This window comes from Sminthopsis crassicaudata, chromosome 1 (genome assembly GCF_048593235.1).
Source record: "Sminthopsis crassicaudata isolate SCR6 chromosome 1, ASM4859323v1, whole genome shotgun sequence".
NCBI lineage: Eukaryota > Metazoa > Chordata > Mammalia > Dasyuromorphia > Dasyuridae > Sminthopsis > Sminthopsis crassicaudata.
Window position 1 is genome coordinate 395,148,922 of NC_133617.1, and position 22,950 is coordinate 395,171,871.

General features: G+C 40.4%; 1 protein-coding gene across 2 annotated transcripts; it reads left to right on the forward strand.

Moving 5' to 3' along the window:
* The first annotated feature begins 828 nt into the window (after positions 1–828).
* MRPL28 (mitochondrial ribosomal protein L28) lies at positions 829–12,830 on the forward strand. Of its 2 annotated transcripts, none has more exons than XM_074279817.1 (6): positions 829–1,261; positions 3,967–4,268; positions 5,919–6,071; positions 8,755–8,889; positions 9,453–9,539; positions 11,854–12,830. In XM_074279817.1, the coding sequence occupies exons 2-6, from the start codon at positions 3,981–3,983 to the stop codon at positions 11,950–11,952; spliced, it is 762 nt and encodes a 253-aa protein (XP_074135918.1). In that variant the 5' UTR covers positions 829–1,261; positions 3,967–3,980; the 3' UTR covers positions 11,953–12,830. The 2 variants fall into 2 exon arrangements, with proteins under 2 accessions (XP_074135918.1, XP_074135919.1); XM_074279818.1 differs by having other exon boundaries at positions 1,223–1,339.
* Positions 12,831–22,950: the final 10,120 nt, after the last annotated feature.

Below are 22,950 nucleotides of genomic sequence, written 5' to 3' on the forward strand. Positions count from 1 at the left end.
TTAACCTAGAGGAGGTTGAGGGACCCTGGAGCTTTTTGAAGAAAGGAATAATGAATGAGTCTTGTGCTTTAGAAATATTCATTTGGCTGTGGTGTGGAAGCTAGGATTGGGGAGGAGGGAAGACGATTAGGAAGCTGGTGATAAGAAGCTCTATTAGGGTGGCAGACTTCTGAGTGCAGAGAAGAGAAGGGATTCCAGAGATATAATCGGCATAAATTAGCAACTAACTACAGGAAGTGAGAGAGAGGCTTGGTAATGACTTCTGTGTTGCTGACCTAGGTGATGGGAGAAGGGTGCTTTCACCCGAGAGGAATGAGCAGAGTAGGTTTGGGGGTAAAAAAAGGCATTGGATTTTGTTTTAGATATATCGAGTCCAGGAGCCTATAGGTTATCTTGTTGAAAAGAACAGGATATCTTAGGTCTTCCAACCGCACTTAGTGTGTGAGAATGTGAACGGGCCAATTTGCTAAGCTGTGAACTCTTTTTTTTTCGTGTTCTCTACAACTATCTGGAACTTTGTAATTAACTTGAAGAATACGTTTTTCCTTATCCTTTGCACGCTTTCTGGCATCGATAAACACAAAAACGTTTTAAATAATAAGATATTTAAATGGAGACATTCCACAAGGCTGGACGTAAGCAAGGAATAAAAGCTCAGAAGTAACTGATTGCTCAGAGTTTGAAGTCATGAGCGTGGATGGGGTCGCCAAAAGTTTTTAAGGAGAGGGCCAGGGCAGAGCTTCCTAGTGGGTCTCACTCAGACCGCCAGCCCACGTTTAGGTGAGAGAATCCCGAAGGAGAGAGCTGGCTGCGGAGTGGGTGGGGTCTGACGCCCCCGGAGGGGAGGGCCCATCTAGGGGACGACTCCGCTCCCGCGGGGCTGAAAAACTGAGGAGCCATTGGGAATAAGAGGAGGCTGGCGAGGAGCCGGAACGCCTTAAATAGAGGCAGGGAGAGCGGCTGCACCCCACCGGGAGGGGAGGACCTAGTGCCCCACCCACTCGCCCCAGAGTGGGGAACTGCTGCCGCGGTGGAAGCAGAACCCAAGGCTTAGAGAAGGGTGGGGGTGAGGGGAGGGAACTCTGCCTCCGCCCGCGCCCACCTCGGAAGCCCACCTCCTTTGCGCTCCGCCCTCTTTTTGTAAGCATTTCCCACGATCCCCGGTGGGGCGGGCCAAGACGGAAATGGACAGATTCTCCAGCCTGTCAGAGCGGAGGGGACGCCGGCTTCGACTTCCGCTTCCTTCGCCTCGCCGGTGCTTGTGAGTTTGTCGTGTTGGGGGAGTCAGTGGGGGGCCGGGATAGCGTCCTAGGTGTTGCTTTCTCTTTTCTGAGCCCAGGTGAGGACAGCCCTGGCCTGGAAAAGCCGGGAGTCCTGTGGGGAGAAGGGGACCGGGGGGGGGGGGGAAGGGCTAAGAGTAAGTTCTGGGGACTCGACTCTCCCCGCGGCGACGAGCAGCGAACCTCCCGTCATTAGAAATCTTTTAACGTGGGATGTGGTGGAGGGCCCCGTTCTCAGGTGCATGGCCTGGGAGCTCTCTCCGAGCTCTGCGGGCGTTGGGGATGAGGTCCCAGCCTGAGAAAGGCCCTCGGGGCCGTACGGGGGAGGGGGCTGGGCGCCCTGCTGTCACCTGACCGAGAGATCCCCGGGGCCGCGCAGAGGCGGACTCTGACCCCCCACAGAGCTCCCCAACAAGCAGCAGCGCCCCGGTTTCTGTAACCTGATCTGCAGGACAGATCGCACGGCCGCCTTTTAGGAAGGTGTGCGGAGGTTCAGAACCTGGATCAGAAAATGTTAGCACTGGGAGGGAAGAAGAATTCTAGGCTGGCCCCCCGCTTATGTAGGCCAGGAGGCCCAAGAGAGGAAATGACTGTGGGAGGTTAGCGGCCCGGATTAGTGCGCCCCCACTGATCTGTGCTCCTCCGTTACACTGAGACACAGCTCCCCAGTGCTCCCAGAGAGCTGTTAGCGCGGAGGCGCCATTTCCTCCCGGGCACGGACCTCTGACCCAGAGACGTTAGAGAACCAGCTGGAGAGTTACAGGGGTCCCAGACCCTGCCCAGCCCGGGCCTCTGCTGCAGAGCAGGGACTCAGGCCCAGAGGGTCCGAGGGATTTTGTCACAGGCACTCAGGGAGTACTGAAACAGGACCACCAGAGCTTCCCAGTGTTCGCTCGGGTGTGATGGTTAAGTTCCAAATGGTGTCGGGTCAAAATCTGCCGCAGAGCGCCATCTCCCCGCTCACCCCCAACACACTCACACACACACTCAGACTCTTCACACACTGACACCCATACACATACACCACATACACTCACATACTGACACACACTCACACCACACACACTCACACAGACACACATACACATACACCACATACACTCACATACTGACACACACTCACACAGACACACATACACCACACTCACACACCCACCGACACACATACACCACACACACATATACCACACACACTCACACTGACACACATACACCACGCACTCCCACTGACACACTCACACCACACACACTCACACTGACTGACACACTCACACCACACACATATACCACACACACTCACACTGACACACACCATACATACACCACACACACTCACACCACACACACACTGATACACCACACACACAGACTCACACACAGCCCTTCTGTGTCTCCCTCTTATCTCACAGCTGCAAAAGCAGCTGTCCCATCCCTCCTAAGTCTTCTTCTCTGGCTAAAATCAGCATCCTCCTCAAGACGGAACTAAAAAGTTCCAGATTTCCCACAGACACAAATATGGATTCTTTGCTCTCCCAGCTAAGCTCTCAAGTACTTCCTAGCTCACCACTGCATGGCTGTGCTGGTATTGGATTACTTGTTCACTCAACTAGTGTCTTACTCCCTCTCAGCTCATAAGGAAAATAAATAAGTAGAAGTCTCTGCCCCCAACAGTAAAATGTCCTTTTATTTTTAAATGTTGTTTTTCCCATATAACATAATGAGAGGTATAGGAGGCAATGTTCCCATTTTTAGTGGGAAAACTGAATGTTAATTGAGTGAATGAATACTCCTCTGATTGCATGATTGCCTTCCCTGGATAAATAAGGAAGAATGTCAGCTATTAAATAAAGTTCAAGGCCTTTTCTCGGGGCAGAGCATAGCCCAGTTTAGAATAATATTATTGTAAGTTAGTTATCTATAGTAAAGTTAGGGTACAAAATGGCAGAACTGAAAAGGAACCTTAAAACATAAAATTATAGAATGTCAACATTGAAAATGACTTTAGAGGTCCCTACTTTATTAACTCCTTCACTTTGCAGGGGGGAATGCAAAAAGCCTGAGAAATTGGACCTGAAAGTGGGTGTGATTTGCCCAGATTTGCAGTGACACTATAGGGACCAGATTGTAGAAGGCTGGGTTAACCCTGAGTTAATAAAAGCCAGCCCTATTACTTGTTATTCATGTGACTGAGAAAGTCATTGTATTATCTCTGGATCTCACTTTCTTTCTTTTTTTTTTTTTTTTTTTTTTTTTTTTTTTTTTTTTTGCTGAGGCAGTTGGGGTTAAGTGACTTGCCCAGCATCACACAGCTAGTGTCTGAGGTGGGATTTGAACTCAGGTTCTTCTGAATTCAAGGCTGGTGCTCTAACCACTGCACCACCTAGCTGCCCCTGGATCTCACTTTCTTCAGCTGTAAAACAAAAGATACACTGGATCAGGGTATTTTCAAATTTATAATTGATGGAAATACTAAATTTCAGTTAGATGTTAATGAAAATAAATATCCCCTCCCCCCCATGTCCAGGTCCATAGACTCCCTGAGCTTTGTCCCCAAACAAAGATGAGCATCTATAAACCTTAGGTTGAGAACCCTTGGAAATTCTTTCTAGCTCTAAATCCTATGATGTTTTAATTACTAATGTGAGTGATGGTACTAGAAATAATTTAGGGCATTTTTCCTTCACAGTAACTCTTCCCCTAATGCCGCTGCACAAGTACCCTGTTAAACTCTGGAAAACCTTGAAGCTAAAGCAGGGGATTTATTCTCGTCTCCCTGAGCACTACCTCAAGTCCCTGAAGAATGAAGGGACACCCACTGCAGTTCATTATAAATCTCATGGGGTCAAGTACAAGATAAATCCAAAGAATGGACAACGTGAGCTTGTTCAGGATGTTCCCATCCCACTCTACTTTCCCCCTGAATCCCAGAAGGGGCTCTGGGGCGGTGAGGGCTGGATCAGTGGTTATAGATATACCAACAATGACAAGGTACCTGTGTCTCTGTGTGTGTGTGTGTGTATGTGCTGGAAGAAGGATGTATGGCTGGTGAGGGTGGTATAGTGTGATCCCAGAAGAGAGTAGAAAGTCTGGTCTGCTTTTCTCAAGTCCGTAGAGTGACTTACCATAACTCCAATCATTTTAAAGAGATGTAACTCAAAGTTATCTTCAGTTTTCTTAATTTAGAAGCGAAAATAATTATTCTGCTAACCGAATGCCACTGTAACTGCACAAAGATAAAAAATTTGTAGGAGTTTTAGTGATATTCTAAGTAAGATTTTTTAATTTTCAAAAAAGAACATTGCTATTAATAAGTTCATGTTTATATATAGGGATCCACAAAATATTTTCCTAACCTTGTATGATCCTGTGAAGTTTTTCATTTTTGTATTTGTATCCCCAGTACCTAATATGATGCCTTGTAGAGAATAGGGATTTAATAAAATGCTTGTTGAATTAGATTAGAGATTGGTGGTACAAATAGAATTGTCCCCATATACAAATAAGAAAACACATTCTGAAAAGGAAAATTACTTTGTTAATGTTGGATTATTGTTGAAATGAGAACTTGGACTCTGGTTTTTTGATTCTGCAAGTGCTCCTTCCATGGCAGCATCATTGTTTGAATGGTAGGAAAGTGAAAGGCCAATGGCCTTTCTTTCTCCCTCTGGTAGTAGCAGGTTCTTGGATATTAGGAGGGGTTGGGGAGACAAGAGTTAAGTCTTCCCTTCCTTTTCCCTGTTCTGCCAAGAGGCTCTTCCCACTTTTAGCTGTTGCTGAGCCAATAATAATATGATGTAGAGGAATGTCTTCTTTGATCACCTCCCATTGGTCACTCAAATGGCCTCTGACCTTTCTTGTGTTCTTTGGCACTTTTTTGCTTAAACTTAGCCTTTTGGTATCACATGGGTTTTAGTCTCCCAGTCTTTGCACGTGCTTAGTTACTTGGAATGTAAATACCAGTAAACCATGATACTGGGTTTAATATATTTCCAGTAAGATGGAACTTTTTGAAGGTCATTACTGTTGGGAGAACTCCTGCAATCAAAGTGGGACTAACTGTGAGGCTGAGCTAACTAATAGTTCAAGATATGAATGGGGATGAAAATGGCAAGAGCTGAGCCAGGTAGATGGGCACCATATCATAGGAAGATGTAGAGTAGAAATGTGACAGCCGGGTGAGCTGACAACATGAGTACATTAAAGTAGGCCCCATTTAATATAGTATAACTTGGAAAGTAACTTTAAAAAAAATTTGTTCCTCTACATTTTTTTCTATATACTCAATAGACTAGATATCCATAACTTCTTTCAAACAGACTTCTCAGCTTCCAGGATCCTAGTCTCTAATGAACCTACAGAGCTTTTGTACTTGGTGGCCTATCTTTAAGGCTTTCCCTTTAAAACAGGACAGATGACAAAACTACACTTGGGGAGACAGAAGAGAAGAAACAGTAAACCTTGAATTAGATGGGGTGAGAGAATGCACCTTTTTTGAAGAAAGAAAAGGTGGAAGAAATAGCAAGTCTGTGTGTGTATTGACGGTTGTGGAGGGAAATGTTTCTTTTTTCTTTTTGGAATAGCATTGATAATTATGTGGGAACAGCTTGCATACTCTTAGAAACTTTTTTCTGCTTTTAGCTCTCAAGACGTGTGAAAAAGACTTGGAAGCCCCATCTTTATGAACGAGAGCTTTACAGTGAAATCTTGGACAAGAAATTCAAAGCAATGGTTACCATGAGAACTCTCGACCTAATTGATGAAGCCTATGGATTTGATTTCTACATCCTCAAGGTGAAACCCTAGGCCTATGGAGAGGGATAAAGAAAAGAAGAGCCAAGTTTTTGATTTAGAGGCAGGATCAAAAACTAGAAACAGGATAATTTTATTCTGGCTAGGTTTACTCTAAAGTTAGATTGGTGGTTACAGCTATTGCTTGACATTAAACTAGGAATTTAAGATTTAGGGAGGAATGAGAATCTTGATGTCCACTCTGTGTTACACAATGTTCAGGTCACTTTAAAAATAAAAAACAGTATAATGTGTGTGTGTGTGTGTGTGTGTGTGTGTGTGTGTGTGTGTGTGTGTATAATTTTTAGCTTTTTATTTTCAAAATATATGTATCTATAGTTTTCAGCTTTCACCCTTGCAAAACCTAGTGTTTCAAATTTTTTCTCCCTCCCTTAAACAGCAAGAATTTTTCTATACATATTTCCACAGTTATCATGCTGCACAAGGAAAATCAGATCAAAAAGGAGAAAAAATGAGAAAGAAAATAAAAAACAAGCAAACAACAATAAAAGGTGAAAATAATATGTTGTAATCCACATTCAGTCCCCGCAGTCCTCTCTCTGGATGCAGATGGTTCTCTCCATCACAAATATTGAAAAGAGCCACATCTGTCAAAATTGATCATGGTATAATCTTATTGTTTCAGTGTATAACGTTCTCTTGGTTCTACTGACTTCACTTAGCATCAATTCATGCAAGTCTCTCTAAGTCTTTTCTGAAATCATCCTGCTAATTGTTTTTTTACAGAACAATAATATTCCATAACGTTTATATACTGTATCAATTCACATTTTAAGAATGTGACAAGCTTGAAAATCTGGGCCATATCTTGGATGAAGGGAGAATTGAAAAGTAGGTAAGATGAGGAACAATGGAAAGAACTGTTATGAATATATATACTAACAATATATAAACTATGGATACATAGTATTTTCACCATTGTTGGTTGTTTGCTGCTTGTTTTTTTCTTTCTTACTTTTTTCCTTTTTGATTTGATTTTTTTTTGCACAACATGATATATGTGAAAATATGTTTAGAAGAATTGCACATGTTTAACCTATATTAAATTACTTTCTGTTTAGGGAATGGGGCAGATGGGGAGGAAGGCAGAAGAATTTGGAACATAAGGTTTTACAAGAGTAGATGTTGAAAACTATCTTTCCATGTATTTTGAAAAAAGCTATTATTTAAAAAAAAAAAAAAAAAACTGTGTTTAGCTTGGAAAAGAGAAGATTTGATGGGAGATGGAGACCACATATGGAAAAAATGACTCATGAGGATTCCCTTCCAATATTTGAGCTCTGTGTCTGAAGAGCCTATCATACTTTGGACAGTCATATGGAAAATGGGTTCTGTTATTATGCCCCATGGTAGGATGCATAGAGATAGAGAGCTAGTCAGGACAAATTAGGTTCAGGTCCAGTCTCTGTGTGATTATTGGCAAATCTTTGAAATTGTCAGTGCCCTCTGACAACTCTCTGTACATTACAAAATGGTTTCTGTTATTCATTGATAAAGGGTTTTCTCACAGGGAGCTTCCTACACAAATGAAATCACTGGTTCAGACCTGCCTCCCCCGTCTAATGCATTAAATTTGTTCTGCTTTGCCTCAGAGAATAAGACTAAGACATTGTAATGAGTCAAATTGTGGCCTGATACAAGGGAGAACTTCCAAACAATTCACATAATCCAAAATGAAAGATTGGACTAGACTTGTCTTGGATAGTGGGGCTTTTCTATCATTAGAGGGCTTCAAACTCTAAACTAGAATTGGGTGTAGATCACAATGTGTGTTCAGATTTCAAAATATAGTAGAAAGAGTTCCTAATGGATTGAACTAGATGATCATCAAGGTCACTCTTTTTAAATATGGTCCAGAACTTATTGAATGGTCCATTGATTAGTCTAGAATGAAAGCCACTCCATAGAATTAGTTTATTTAAAGATATTTTCCTATGTTTTGCATGACTACACATGTATAATCCATATCAAATTGCTTGCCTTTTCAATGAGGGGATATCAGAGGGAAGGAAGGAGAGATTTGGGAAATCAAAAAACTTTTTTTAAATGTTAAAAATTGTGTTTACATATAATTGGAAAAAGTAAAATATTTTAAATTAAAATTTTTTTTCCCTTGCTGTTTAAGGGAGGGGTTGGGAGAATGGGAGAGAGAAAAAAATTGGGAATACAAGATTTTGCAAGGGTGAATGTTGAAAACTATCTGCATGTATTATTTTGAAAATAAAAAGCTAAAAAATAATTTTCATTATTAATGTGAAAATGCATCTAAAAGCAAATTTATATAAGATATATAAAGTGGAAGAGGGGGAATGTGAATAGGTGTTCTGAAAAGCTCTTTGATTAACCTAAAAGTTTAAGGGACCCTGGACTAGAGCAACAACTATTTGTCCAATTCCTTTAGAAGCTAGTACTAACATTTTTACCTATTTTTTCTCCCATGGAAAAGTAAAGTGGTCCTACATCTAGTCCATAAGAGACCTTGACCATCCACATTAGAGAGTGGAAAGGTTAAATTAGGTCTGGATATGGCCCAACTCTGTTCCCAACAGAAATAGGTATCTACTAAGGACTATGATGATGATGTTTCATTTAAATTCCTGAAGATTATTGAAAAATCAAATATACTTACACGATCAATCTAGGATATGCATGACTTTACTTCTAGACTCCAAAGGAGGATCTATGCTCCAAATTTGGGATGGATTTGAAACGAGGAATGCTATTACGTCTTGCCCGGAAGGACCCTCAGCTACACCCAGATGATCCAGAAAAGAGAGAAGCCATTTATAACAAGTACAAGGTAAACAGCTATACTGATTTTTTCTGGCTAAATTCTGCACCTCCATTTGAGTTAACTAGACATAGATCATCTAGCCCCAAGGCCTGAATTATATGCCAAGGTCTCCTTCACTCCTCTTCAAATGGGTGTTCCCTTTTATTCTAAGAACCTCTGGCATAACTGGCTGCTCCACTAAACTTGATAATTATACAGAATATAAAGTAACCAAAGTTACATTCATTCCAACAAATGTAATTTATTAAGTACCTGCTTTGTGCCAGGCAATTAATATAAAATGTTTGCTTCATGATAGGCCAAGAGGTAGGTAGTATAACTATTTTTATTTCCTTTATACAAATTAGAAAAATGAGATTTAGAGAAAGGAAGTGTCTGACCTAAAGTAATTCAGCTAGATAGGCCAGATTCAAACTGAAGTTGTCTTCTCCTAATCCAGGCTTTTTTCAGCTGTGTTTTTAAAGCACTTTACAAATCTTACAATGATGTTTGAATGTTAATTATTATTGTTATTACCATTCTACTCCACAGGATTTTAGGTCATTGTCCCTATTTTCTTTATGTCATAGGAGTTTGTGATCCCAGAAGAAGAAGCTGAATGGGTTGGACTGACATTAGAGGAAGCAGTGGAAAAACAAAGGCTCCTGGAAGAAAAAGTGAGTATCAAAAACAGGGTCTTTCAAAGGCAAGAGCAGTATCTATTGTTGGTTTGATGACTGAGCTGGTGTTTCAGGCTGTTTACATTTGATACTAGAGAGCTGATTTGTGAGAGGGCAGAGACTCTTAAACAATGGCAGGCAACATCAGCTCAAGCTTATGGGTAGGAGTGATAGCACAAGATAAGGAATGAAGCTATGAAGAAACCTGGCAAAAGATAAGAATAAACCCATTCCCATTTGCTGTACCTTCTGACCTACTGTTGCACCTCTCCGTTATCTTCATCCCTGTATTGTGGCCACCCTTCTTACCTTCAGTCCACTCATATCAGTTTACCATATTTACTTAATATAAACAAAAAGGTCAAACTATACAAAATGTACATTATAGTAATAGATAGACATCCTTGCTCTGTACTCTATTTCCGTAACACTAAGACACTTAACCCAGGGTTTCTTAAACTTTTTCCATTCATGAGCCCTTTTCGCCCAAGAAAATTTTATGACCCCAAGTATATATAAAGTAGGTATAGAAATCAAACCTCAAATGAGTTCTTGAACCACAATTTAAGAAGCCGGAAACTAATTCACATATGATTTGAACATCAAACTACTTAAAAATTTTCTATGTGTACTGCCATAGATTGGATGGTAGGAGAAATAATCAGCTAAAAGATAGGGTTTCTCAAAAAAATTTGTAGTTGAGTAAGAGGCATTGGATGTGCATAAATGACTATGGTAAAAGGTACAAAGTGATTAGTCATTGGACAGATCTGAGTAACTTAGGGGAGTCAAAATGGATCACTTCCTCTTGGAGGGGTCAAGGAAGGCTCTGTGGAATAATCTAGCACAGGGGCTTGCACATAGTAGACATTTATTTAATAAAGAATTTGAATACATTTTGAATCAGCTAGGTTTTGAAGGATGACAAATAATATCAACTTGTATCCCATGCACTTGCTTTGCTTACGACTTTTTGGGGTAGGGAGTGTAATTGTATAAGTGAGGATGCCAAGGCTGAATGAGATTTTCCTCAGAGCCGTGTTCAGTCATCCAGTGACGTGAGGGAGAGAAAGGGATAAATAAATCAAGATCCCGGCCCTCAAAGGGCTTACATCTAGTTGGAATAAAACCTATACAAAGACTGAGCTCCAGTCTTTTGCTACATCACCAATTGCCTCTTGGATATTTCCAGCTGCATATCCAGGAGGTATCTTAAATTCAGCAGAGCTAAATCAGACCTCATCTTCTCTCCTCCCCCAAACTCTAATCTTCTTGGCTTTGGTCACTGTTAGCCTGGGCAGGTCTGTACCATAGAAGACAGTATCAGTTCCTCCTTCTCCATTATTTCCCACATTGAGTTAGTTATCTTGAGACCACTCCCTTTTCTCTACTTGTATAGCCAAATCCTCTGTCTCTCTCCACTGGACTATGACAAGAACTTCTATCAGCCTCCCTGCCTTAGGCCTCTTCCCACTTCCAGGCCGTCTTCCATAGAGCCACCAAACTATATTCTTAAAACTTATCTGTCCCTGCTGTTTCCCTTTGCAAAAGATTCCAACAGCTTCTTGTTTTGTCTGGGATAAAGCATAGACCTATTCTTTGCCATTTATAGTTCTTCACAGTGTTTCCTGATTCCCTTTTTAGGTTTATTGAATGTTACTCTTTAATCTGCAGCCTGTTCTACCCAAACCAGGCTTCTTATCATCTTCACAGCATTTCATCTCTGCATATGTGTCTTTGTACAAACTGCACTCCTCCTCACCTCAGGCCTGAAATGTACTCCTTCCTCACCTCCTCCTTGTAGACACTTGACTCCTACAAGAAGTTAGTCCCAAAATTAACTTTGTATGTGTTTTATAATTGCTTGCCTGTGTTCATGTAGCCTCTCTTCAAGGAATGGAAACTTCTTGAGGTCAGGAATTATTTTATTATTGTTTCTCTATCCTCAATGCCTGCTAAAGCTCTGGGCACATAACAAATATTAAACATTTGTGAAATGTTAGTAATAAATGTAACACAAATTGGAACATGACAGAGGCCAGGTACTTAGTAAATGAGACGATGGAAATATCATTTATAAAGTAGAGATTCAAGGAGGAGGAGGTCCTTAAATAATGGGTGGGATGTTTATTGGGGGGGAAGGGTGACAGTCACATTCTCAGCAGGAGAAATTGTAGCAGCCAAGGCTGGAAAAGGGAAACATCATTCACTTATATGTTTCTGACCCCTTGTACTTCTACTACACTTATTCTACTCTTTTTTGTGCCAGCTGCTCTGCAGCACCTTCATCGATTTTTTCTTTCTTTTTCAGGATCCTGTCCCTCTGTTCAAAGTATATGTGGAGGAACTTATTCAACAGCTGCAAGACCAGGCACTCTCAGAACCAGCTGTGATGCAAAGGAAAGCCTAGTGGGCAGGAACTTCTTAGAGACCAGACTGTTTAAGAGTCCCCTTCTTCTTCTTCCTCCCCATCATATCCAGTCCAGACCCACTGCTGTATATTTCACAGGGATTGGGAAGCAGAATATATGAAGACTTTCTGCATCCCTCATGCTGAGCACCCCACAAAGCTCCTGCTTGCTTCTGGCAGTAAGTAGAGTGATAGACCAGCACCAAATCACAGCATACCCTGAGCTCCTGCTGATACCTTGAACTCGATATCTTTATTTTTCTGAGACGCAGTTATTCAAAGGAATAATAAACAACCCATCCAGTGATTCAGCTACTGGTCCCAGTGTATCCCTTTAGCCATCCACATGCCAGAGTTCTGCCAGAGATTAGAAGCTAGGGCATGCCTTGGTCAGTAGAGCCATTCCAGAACTTGTTACTTACCCTGTATTCTCTTGATGTGAGACTGATACTGTGGACTCTTTTAGAAATATTTCTATCACATAGAGTGGTTAATTTGATGACTTCTAACATTCTTTTTTGTTCTCAAAATTCTACAATTCTGGAAACTACAGAATCTTCAGTTTGACAAAAGCATATACAATGAGAAAAGGACTGGAGTTGGAGTCAAAGATTTTAGCCCTGGGCTAAATTTTGAAATTTAGCCCTGGGCCTCAATTCCTCATGTACAGAATGAGGTGGGGGATGGAATGGGGGATCCTGTGACCCCTTCATCCAAGGTTTTTCATTGTCTCCAGGAGATAGTATTTCCCTGACAGCCTGTGTCAGCATCTTGTTGCGTTAAAGACGAGTGCTGTAGACACTATAATCTGATTCACATAATGTTCATCCCTCTCCCTTTTTTCCCTCAATTATAATAAATTTTCTTTGTTTCTTCCTGAGATGTAATTTTACTCATTTTACTTCCATTTTTCCCTTTTTCCAGTGCAATCCCCTTTCCACTTCTAGTTTCTTTTTTATATTCTAACATTAAAATCATATTATAGATGCACTCTCTTATATACCCATAACAGAAATACAGTTCTCAAGAGTTCTTTTCTTTTTACCTTTTTATGCTTCTCTTGAGTTCTGTAGTTGGAGGTCAAATTTATTGTTTAGCTCTGGTCTTTTCATCAGAAATAAATGGAATTCACCTGTTTCATTGACTGTACATCATCATCTTCCCTGAAAAAAAAAAAATGCTCAGTTTAACTAGATAATTTATTCTTGGCTGCATTCCAAGTTCCTTTGTCTTTTGGAATATCAGATTCCAGGCCCTTCCATCCTTTAAGGTGGAAGCTGCTAGATACTAGGTAATCCTTATTGTGGCTCTTTGGTATTTGAATTGTTTTTTTTCTGGCTGCTTATAATATTTTTTACTTGGTCTGATAGTACTGAAATTTAGCCACGTTATTTATTGTAATTTTAATTTTGGGGTTTCTTTTAGGAGGTATTTGGTGAATTCTTTCGATGGCTATTTTACCTTCTGATTCTAAAACATTGGGGCAGTTCTCTTTTGATTTCCTGAAAAATAGTGTATAGGCTCTTTTTTTTCATCATGGTTTTCAGGGAGTCCAATAATCCTTAGATTGTTTGTCCTAGATCTGTTTTCCAGATCAGTTGTTTTCCCATTAAGGAATTTCACATTTTTTCCTACTTCTTCAGGTTTTTGTTTGTTTGTTTGTTTGTTTTTTTGTTTTGCTTGACTGATTCTTCTTGTCTCATTGAATTACTCATTTTCATTTGTTCGGTTCTGATTTTTAGTGAATTATTTTCTTCATTTACATTGTTTACTTTTTGTATTTGTTCAATTGAATTTTTAAATGCATTGTTTTGTTCTATGGAATTTTCCCATTTCACAAATTCTGTTTTTTAAGGAGTTTTCTTTTCCCATTTCACAAATTCTGTTTTTTTGAGGGTTTTTTTTTTTATTTTGTCAAATCTATATTTTAATGGGTTATATGCTTTTTCCATTTCACTAAGTCTATTTTGTGTTGCTTTTTCCAAACCTCTTGCAAAATTTTCATTTCCTTTCCCCATTTTTCTTCTAGCTGTCTTTTAAGATCCTTTTAAATTTCTTCTGGGAGAGCCTTTTGTGATGGGAATCAGTTCATATCACCTTTTGGGACTTCATTTTTTTTTTTTTAGGTACTTTTTTAAAAAATTAATTTTATAATTATGACTTTTTTTTTTGACAGTACATATGCATGGGTAATTTTTTACAACATTATCCCTTGCACTCACTTCTGTTCTGAATTTTCCCCTCCTTCCCTCCACCCCCTCCCCTAGATGGCAGGCAGTCCCATACATGTTAAATATTTATAGTATATCCTAGATACAATATATGTGTGCAGAAACGAATTTCTTATTGCACAGGAAGAATTGGATTTAGAAGGTAAAGATAACCTGGAAAGAAAAACAAAAATGCAAACTGTTTATCCTCATTTCCCAGTGTTCCTTCTCTGGGTGTAGCTGATTCTGTCTATCAGTTGGATCTGAGTTAGATCTTTTCTATGTTGAAGATATCCACTTCCATCAGAATATATCCTCATAAAGTATTGTTGTTGAAGTGTATAATGATCTCCTAGTTCTGCTCATTTCACTCAGTATCAGTTGATGTAAGTCTCTCCAGGCCTCTCTGTATTCATCCTGCTGGTCATTTCTTACAGAGCAATAATATTCTATGATATTCATATACCATAATTTACCCAACCATTCTCCAATTGATGGGCATCCATTCATTTTCCAGTTTCTAGCCACTACAAAAAGAGCTGCCACAAACATTTTGGCACATACAGGTCCCTTTCCCTTCTTTAGTATCTCTTTGGGATATAAGCCCAATAGCAGCACTGCTGGATCAAAGGGTATGCACAGTTTGATAACTTTTTGGGCATAGTTCCAGATTGCTCTCCAGAATGGTTGGATTCTTTCACAACTCCACCAACAATGTATCAGTGTCCCAGTTTTCCCACAGCACCTCCAACATTCATTGAGATCTGTTTTTAAGGCAAGGGGGGTTTTCCAAACTGCTACAAGCAGCAGCAGCTGCAGAGTCAGTGCTCAGTGACTATAGCCAGATTCTGTGAGAATCTGGCGTTTTGGGATTCACTATTGATTTTTTGAGTTTGTGTTGGATGTTTTATAACTTCTCTGCTGATCTTCTGGCTTGCAACTAGGGCAGCAGGGCAGAGTGGCCAATACTGCTGTAGATTCCTCCCTGTAGTTTCTCTGTGGCATGGAGCTGCCACTGCCCCAACTCTCTGCTGTCTACACTGCCGTTTGTATTCAGCTGCTTGTGCTGGCTGCCTCTCTTCTGTTTCCAATCGAAACAGACCTTTTCTGGCCATCTTCAAAATTGTCTTCTGCTGGAAATTTGTTGCACTCCCAATATCTGTGGGTTCTACTGGTCCAGAGCTAATTCAGAGGCTTGGTAATTAGCTCAGGGTTGTGGGAGAAGGTCAGAGAGAAGCGTGGGTCCTTTCCCCCATCTTCTACACTACAATCTGTGTCTGATCATGGGAAGTGTCCTAGTTCATGCTGACAGCCTTCCTTGATCTACAAAACGGGCTACCTGAAGGCATTACCCAATTCACTTGCATAGATCAGGTCATCTATGGGGTCTTGCCCTTGTCCCCATTATACATATGGACCTACGAGCAGAGACCTAAAGGTATTACCCAGGAGGTGATGTCAGAGAGCACACAAAAGTCAATGACAAACTACCAACAGCAATTTTGATCTCCCAACTGAGTCTCCAGTGCAGTAGTGTCTACTATTCAAAGCTCTAATACAGAGATTAGAGCAATAGGATTTCATTTGACTTTGGTATTTATTTAGCCTTAATCATTGCCTTTGAGCTGAATTGGAAAACTATAGTTAATGATAATACCAACTCACATTTACTTAGTGCCTCTTCTATCAAAGCACCTTCTGCCCCAAAATTTATAGTCAGCTGATTCCCAAAATTTTCATATTCAGTAACAGATACATACCTAAAAGACAGCTTAATTTCATTTGGAAATGGTCTAAGCTGGGAAAGAGATTTAAGAGAGGCAGTGTAGTGTGGTGGAGAGTACCAAACTCCACAAGTTGCCACACAACTATATTAATCTGGACTCATTACGTAACTCCAGCCTCAGTTTCTTTATCTCTAAAATGGCGATGACTACTATACTGGGATGTTGTAAAGAAAGGTCTCCACAGCATCATAGTAAAATGAACGGTTATTTTCATGCTCTCTTATTATTTCTGACTGTCAGCTTGTTAAAAGTACTTCCATCTCTATGCTGATAGAAGTGGATATCTTCAACATAGAGAAAAGCTAATCCAATTCCAATTGATTAATGATGGACAAAATCAGCTACATCCAGAAAAGGAACACTGGGAAATGAGTGTAAACTGTAATTTTTACCTTCTGAATCCATTTCTTCCTGTGCAACAAAAAATTCCGTTCTACACACATATATCTAGAATATACTGTAATATATTTAACATGTATAAGACTGCATGCCATCTGGGGGAGGGGGTTGGAGGAGGAAAGGAAAAAATCTGAATAGAAGTGCAAGGGATAATGTTGTAAAAAATTACCCATGCTTATGTACTGTCAAAAAAAAAAGTTATAATTATAAAATAAAATAAAAATTAAATTATTTAAAAAAAAAAAGTACTTCCATCTCTTCCTGTGAATCTGGGGCTTTTCCCCTTCAGGTGGTTTCATTAACTCTTGCCTAAAAACAAGAGAAAGAGGGGTCCCTAATTAGTCACTCATGGGCACAGCTGGGCCTTCACTTTAGAAAGGTCCTGTGGCATCTCAGGCAGCCTCTGGCTGCTTTTATGTTGTGCTTTGTGTACACTTGGCTTTGCAGGGTGACAGGTGACCTGAGCTCAGGGCCTTGAAGATTCCCCGATTCTGACCTTTGGCCCCATGTTAAGATAATGATGTTCTCCGCTTCTGGGTAAGGCCTTTGGAGTTTCATGAGAACACTGTGCATGACCATGTCTTCCGTTACTGGCTTGACTCCTGCCCAGAGAAGCCCTCTCATGCATCTGGCTAGCCAGAACTTGGAGAGAAAAAACTCCCAAGGTTACATACAGCATGGAGGCCCCAGAACTGCTATTCAAACTGGGACTGTAAAATGGGGCAATTGGATCCAATGATTTCTGTGGTCCATTTAGCATTAACATTATATGCACCTTCTTGCTCTCAAAGTCTTAAGTTCTTAGGGAGACCTAGTTTGGAAGTGTGTGCTTTGGACTCCGCTCCCTCTGAGTCCAGACCCTTAAGACAGTGAGGGGTGCTTGCCATTCTCTGGTCCCACGACAATCTTTCTCCCCATTTTTTTTTAAGGCTATTTATTTTCATTCCTTCTCCCTTTTTTGGAATCTCAGTTTTTCTTGTTTATTCTTTTTTTTTTTTAAATAGTCTTTTATTTTTCAAAATACACGTAAAGGGGGGCAGTTAGGTGAAGTAGTGGTAGAGCATCAGCCCTGAAGTCAGGAAGACCTGAGTTCAAATCTGGCCTCAGACACAACACTTCCGAGTTGTGTGACCCTGGGCAAGTCACTTACCCCCAATTGCCTAAGCAAAAGAAAAAAAATACATGTAAATATAGTTTTCCATATTTATTTTTGCAAAACCTTGTATTTCAAATTTTTCTCCTTCCCTCTTCCCCACCCCACCCCCGAAGACAGCAAACAAACCAATATAGGTTAAACATGTGCTACTCTTCTAAACATATTTACATATTTGCTATACTGCACAAAGAAAAATTAGATCAAGGGGGAAAAAAACACAAGAAAGAAAAAAAAAGCAAACAATAAAAAAAGGTGAAAATCCTATACTTTGAATCCACATTCAGTCTCCATAGTTCTCCCTCTAAATGCAGGTGGCTGTTTGTTTCCATCCACTCTATTCTACTGGAATTGCCTGGAATCACCTCACTGTTGAAAAGAGTCAAATCCATCACTGTTATCATCACAATTTGGTTGTTGCTTATTTATCTCTAAATCTAGGTGAGATTAGATGTGCTTTAATTCGGACTTGAGCAGCCCATCAGCTTGGGAGAGATCCCCTCTGAAGAATAGTCTTAGGCCTGAGTTGCATAAGGGCCTGGGGAAAATAAATTCACCTGCTTTTAGAGATAACAAGAGATAAGGTAGTAGCATCCTATCAGTGACAATTTCACTTTGGAAGAAGAGAGGTTAAGATGTGTCCCGAGACCCAATGAAATGAGTTTTCTTTTCCTCTATCCCCCCCATCCCCTGCCCCTTTTCCTGGTTGCAGGAACCTAGGGCAGTGGTTCTCAAACCACTGTGGGTTTTGATAAAGATACCAAGTGGTTCTTGGTATCTTTATCATTAAAAATTATTGAAGATCTGTCCAAAGTTTTTGTTTATGTGAATTATATTTATAAATATTTACCATGTTAAAAATAAAAACTAATTTTGAATTTGTAGATTTTCTGACCCTAAGATTCTCTGGACCATACTTTGAGAACTACTAGTGTGAAAAAAAAAATGCAAAGAAATTCAAGACCAAAAATTTAGACAATCACCATTCTAGACCAATAACGTCAAACTCGAAGAAGAACAGGAACACTAATTTGTACATAAAGGTCATTGTGAGCTGCATATTATCTATGTTTTGTTAAATTTTTATTTATATTATTAAATATTTTAATTACCAAAAAAAAAAAAAGAGAGAGAGAGAGAACTACTAGTGTGGAGCTTCTAAGCCACTGTGGTAAGGGGAAAGGTCTTTAAAGGAATCAAATGCTGTCCTGTTCTTATGGATAGCAAGATCTCAAGTACATAATTGGCATGTGATTTTACCTCTCTCCTTTGCCATGCAGTCTTTGATCTAGCTTTTACATATATATATATATATATATATATATATATAAAATATATATATAAAGCTTTTTATATTCAAAACACATGCATAGTTTTCAACATTCACCCTTGTAAAACCCCATGTTCGAAATTTTTTTCTTCCTTCCTTTCCCCCACTCCCTCTAAATAGCAAGTAATCCAATATATGTTAAATATGTATGATTCTTCTATACTTATTTCCACAGTTATCTTGCCTTACAAGAAAAATCAGATCAAAAAGGGAAAAAAATGAGAAAGAAAACAAAATGCAAGCAAACAATAACAAAAAGAGTGAGAATGCTATGTTGTGATCCACACTCAGTTCCCACAGTCCTCTCTCTGGGTGTAGATGGCTCTCTTCATCACTGAACAATTGGAAGTGATTTGGTTCATCATATTGTTGAAGAGAACCACATTCATCAGAATTGATCATCATACAGTATTGCTGTTGAAGTATATAATGATCTCCTGGTCCTGCTCGTTTCACTTAGCATCAGTTCTCATAAGTCTTTCCAGGTGATTTCTGAAATAGTTTCCTAAAGAACAATAATATTCCATAATATTCATATACCATAACTTATTCAGCCATTTTCTAATTGATGGGCATCCACTCAGAAACATCCAGTTTCTGGCCACTACAAAGAGGGCTTCCACAAACATTTTTGCACATGGGAAAGGTCCCTTTCCCTTCTTTAAGATCTCTTTGGGATATAAGCCCAGTAGTAACACTGCTGCTGGATCAAAGGGCGTGCACATTTGATAACTTTTTGGGCATAGTTCCAGATTGCTCTCCAGAATGACTGGATGTATTCACAACTCCACCAACAATGCATCAGTGTCCCAGTTTTCCCACAGCCCCTCCAACATTCATCATTATTTGTTCCTGTTATCTTAGTCAATCTGACAGGTGTGTAGTGGTATCTCAGAGTTGTCCTAATTTGTATCTCTCTGATCATAATTTCTGGAAAAGGCACTAGTGTAGTGGGCAGGATCTGGGAGCTGAGCTAACATAACACGTAATCATCTTGATGTTTAACTTCAAAGGACTGAAACAGAAGCAAGGATCTCAACCAGATGATTCTTTCCGGTTCCTGAGGGCCTGAACCACTTTACAGTCTGGTTGGACCTTTCCCCTCCCCTGTCCATCCCTTTCTTCCTAATTTCCAGAGAGAAGTGATGCAGGATTCTCTAATAGTTGTTCCTTGGGGCTAGGAGATTTTATCACCACCCCAAGCAACTTGATTAAGAGATCATTCTGACTTCTGCTGGGGCCCTGAGGGAAATTTAGAGTCCCTCCTCCCCCTCCTTCCTATACACTAACAAAACAAGACTGACAACTGTCCCAGGCCAGGCCCAGGAACTACATGAGACCCCAGGCACCAGACCCAGTGGAACTCTAGGTAGCCCAGGTAGTGTTTGAACTTTTCTGGGTGAAAGGTGAGCAAGCAGTTCACACTGATTTGGGCCTGGTTTTTTAGTTATCCTGAGCATTTTCCTCACTGTTCTTGAACATTCCAAGTGAGGATGGAGGAAAGAAGCCTAATTCCTGTATATCTTCGAAAAGGATAGTTTGGAAGAGCAGAAATGATAGATATACAATGAAATGTAGAACCCTTAAGGCAGCAAGGACTTTCATTTCTGTATATGGAAGATCAAGTTTTGGGTGCAGAGTTCCACTGAAACGAGTTTTTTATGTCATCCCTGGCTTTTCATTATCAGGTCGTCTGTATAGCTCTCTCTTATTTGACTTCAAACTTCCTGGCTTATTTACCTTCCCCTGAGGAATAAAAATAATATTTCATTCAAGGTTCTGTACAATCCTATATAATACATGTACATATACATTTTTTAAAAATCCTCTTCTCTGGGCTCCTGTCTGCTCTAATGGATTTTTTCCTTCAGGTGAGCCCTGACTAGAAGCTTCCAGACACTGACTGTGGAGTAATTCTGTAGAGAGGCCAGGCCAGGCTAACAGGAAGCTAAGCCCAAGGCCTTTTGAAAGTAAAGAAGGAGAGAGATGGTTATCTCACATTTGGAACCCTTTTCCATTTCTCCCATCAACTGCTCTCCACTCCCATACCCTAATTCCTGACTCCTTTCTGAAGGTCTTTCCCACCTGCTGGGAGGATTAGACTCCTGAGCTGAGCTCAAGCTGCAGGCTTCACCCACAGTAGGAGAACTGGAGAATGCTGATGTTGTTTCCATGACAATAGAAATCACTTGGAACAAGCCAACTTCAAAGTCAAAATGACAGTTTGTCAGAAGTATGTACCCCACAGTGCCCAGAGACAGCATCTTTTCTCTCCCCCCTTGGGGAGGATATCTACTTTACTTACAGTTGGGACTGGAGGGACTCACTGTGTGCTGCCTCTGGGTATAGGGAGGCCTAAGGTCTCCTTAAGGCCTAATATGTATGAAGTTATAAGGTTTTGAGTTCATGCCTAATTACCTTATAATTTCATATCACTTTCTTTTTTTTTCACAATAGCCTTTTATTTTTATTTTATCTTTTCATGCAAAGATAGTTGTTAACATTCACCCTTACAAAACCTTGTGCTCTATGTTTTTCTCCCTCCCTCCCTCCCCCTTCCCCTGATAGTAAGTAATCCAATATAGATTAAACATGGACATAGCACTTTTTTCTAAAGCATTTCACACATTTTAACCTCACACCAACTCTGAGAAGTATTTGGAATAGCTGTCACCATCCCTAGTTAACAGATAAGGGAACTAAAGCCCAAAAAGGTGAATTAGCCTACACAACAAGTCAATGGCAGTACTGAGTTTGAACCCAAGTCTTTGGACATACAGTCCAGTGGCCTTGTGGTTCCAATTCGGCGGGTTGGTTTTTTCTTTTTTATTAATAACCTAAAGCCTACTACTATGTGACACTCCCACTAAACCTACATTTTCATTTTTTCATTCTGACCTATGACTTCTTTGGTATAGAGAATTTCCATTGTGGAGATTCCCCCCAGTTTGGCAAAAGTGATCAGAGTACCAGCACTATCTTCAACTTTGCTTCTCAGAGAATGCCCTGGGACTGCTGGAAAGTTAAATGATGGTCCCATAGTAGAGGCAGGTTTTTCTGATGACCCTACCCTTCTTTCCATTTTTTAAGAGGCTGTTAGGGTTAAGTGACTTCCCAGGATCACACAGCTAGTGTCTGAGGTCACAACTGAACTCAGATCCTCCTAACTCCAGGGCCCCTATACCACCCTACACTTTGTCTATATAAGAAAACCTTTCAGAAAGGCCCCCAACTAAGCAGCCTAGTAGGATGTTATCCTGCCATCCTGCTTGTTGGAAAGATATCCAGGTATCAAGAAGGTGAGAACAGATTTCTTTCCTTGGTAAAAGACCCCAGCCTTACCCTATTTAAACAAAGGCTTACAGGGAACAAATGGCTTGTGTAAGTCTGCTTTGCAAAGCTTGTTCTGGATACAAGGAGGTCATGACTCTATAACACCCAGACAACCACTTATTTCTGTAAATTGAAGTGGGAAAGAATCAGCTGAGGAGGGCTTGGGGTCATGCTGTGAATGACTGGCAGATTTTTTTCACTTTCCCTGCAGGTTTATTGGTGTCATCTGGAGGCGGCTACAGGGGGCCAACTTTTATTCACAAACAAGTCAGATCTTCTGCCTTGTCTCCACAGTCACAATAAGCACCATAAGACACCCTGGCAGAAGTAGTAAAATGTATGGAAAAGACTGCGGAGTGTGGAGACCCCAGCTCTGCTAGCTTGCTGGTTGGGTGACCCAAATCACTTACTTCTCTGATGCTTTACCTTCATCTGTAAATGAGGGATCATGACAGAGCCAAGGATTTAGACAGGGGTTCTCAAACTACGGCCAGCCAGGTTATGGCAAATGGGCTGAGGGGCGGAGACAGAGTGTGAGGTTTTGTTTTCACTATAGTCTGAGGAACAGTGAACTGGCCCCCTATTTAAAAAGTTTTAGAGTGTGAAGGTCCCTTGGTAATTATCTAGTCCAAATCCTTTATTTTATAACTTAGGAAACATTGGAGAAGTTAAAGAATTTACCTGAGATATGAGAGCTGGGACCAAAATTAAAGTTCCCTCACATCACATCCGGGGCTTCTTCCCACTTCCCATATTGACAATACCAAACTCATGAATTTGGAGGAA

Bases quoted from the DNA above. Each gene is read 5' to 3' on its own strand.
- MRPL28 (XM_074279817.1), top strand. From the start codon at position 3,981: ATGCCGCTGCACAAGTACCCTGTTAAACTCTGGAAAACCTTGAAGCTA. The intron at 8,890-9,452 runs GTAAACAGCTAT...TTTATGTCATAG, and splicing joins CCATTTATAACAAGTACAAG to GAGTTTGTGATCCCAGAAGA. The intron at 9,540-11,853 runs GTGAGTATCAAA...TTTCTTTTTCAG, and splicing joins AAAGGCTCCTGGAAGAAAAA to GATCCTGTCCCTCTGTTCAA.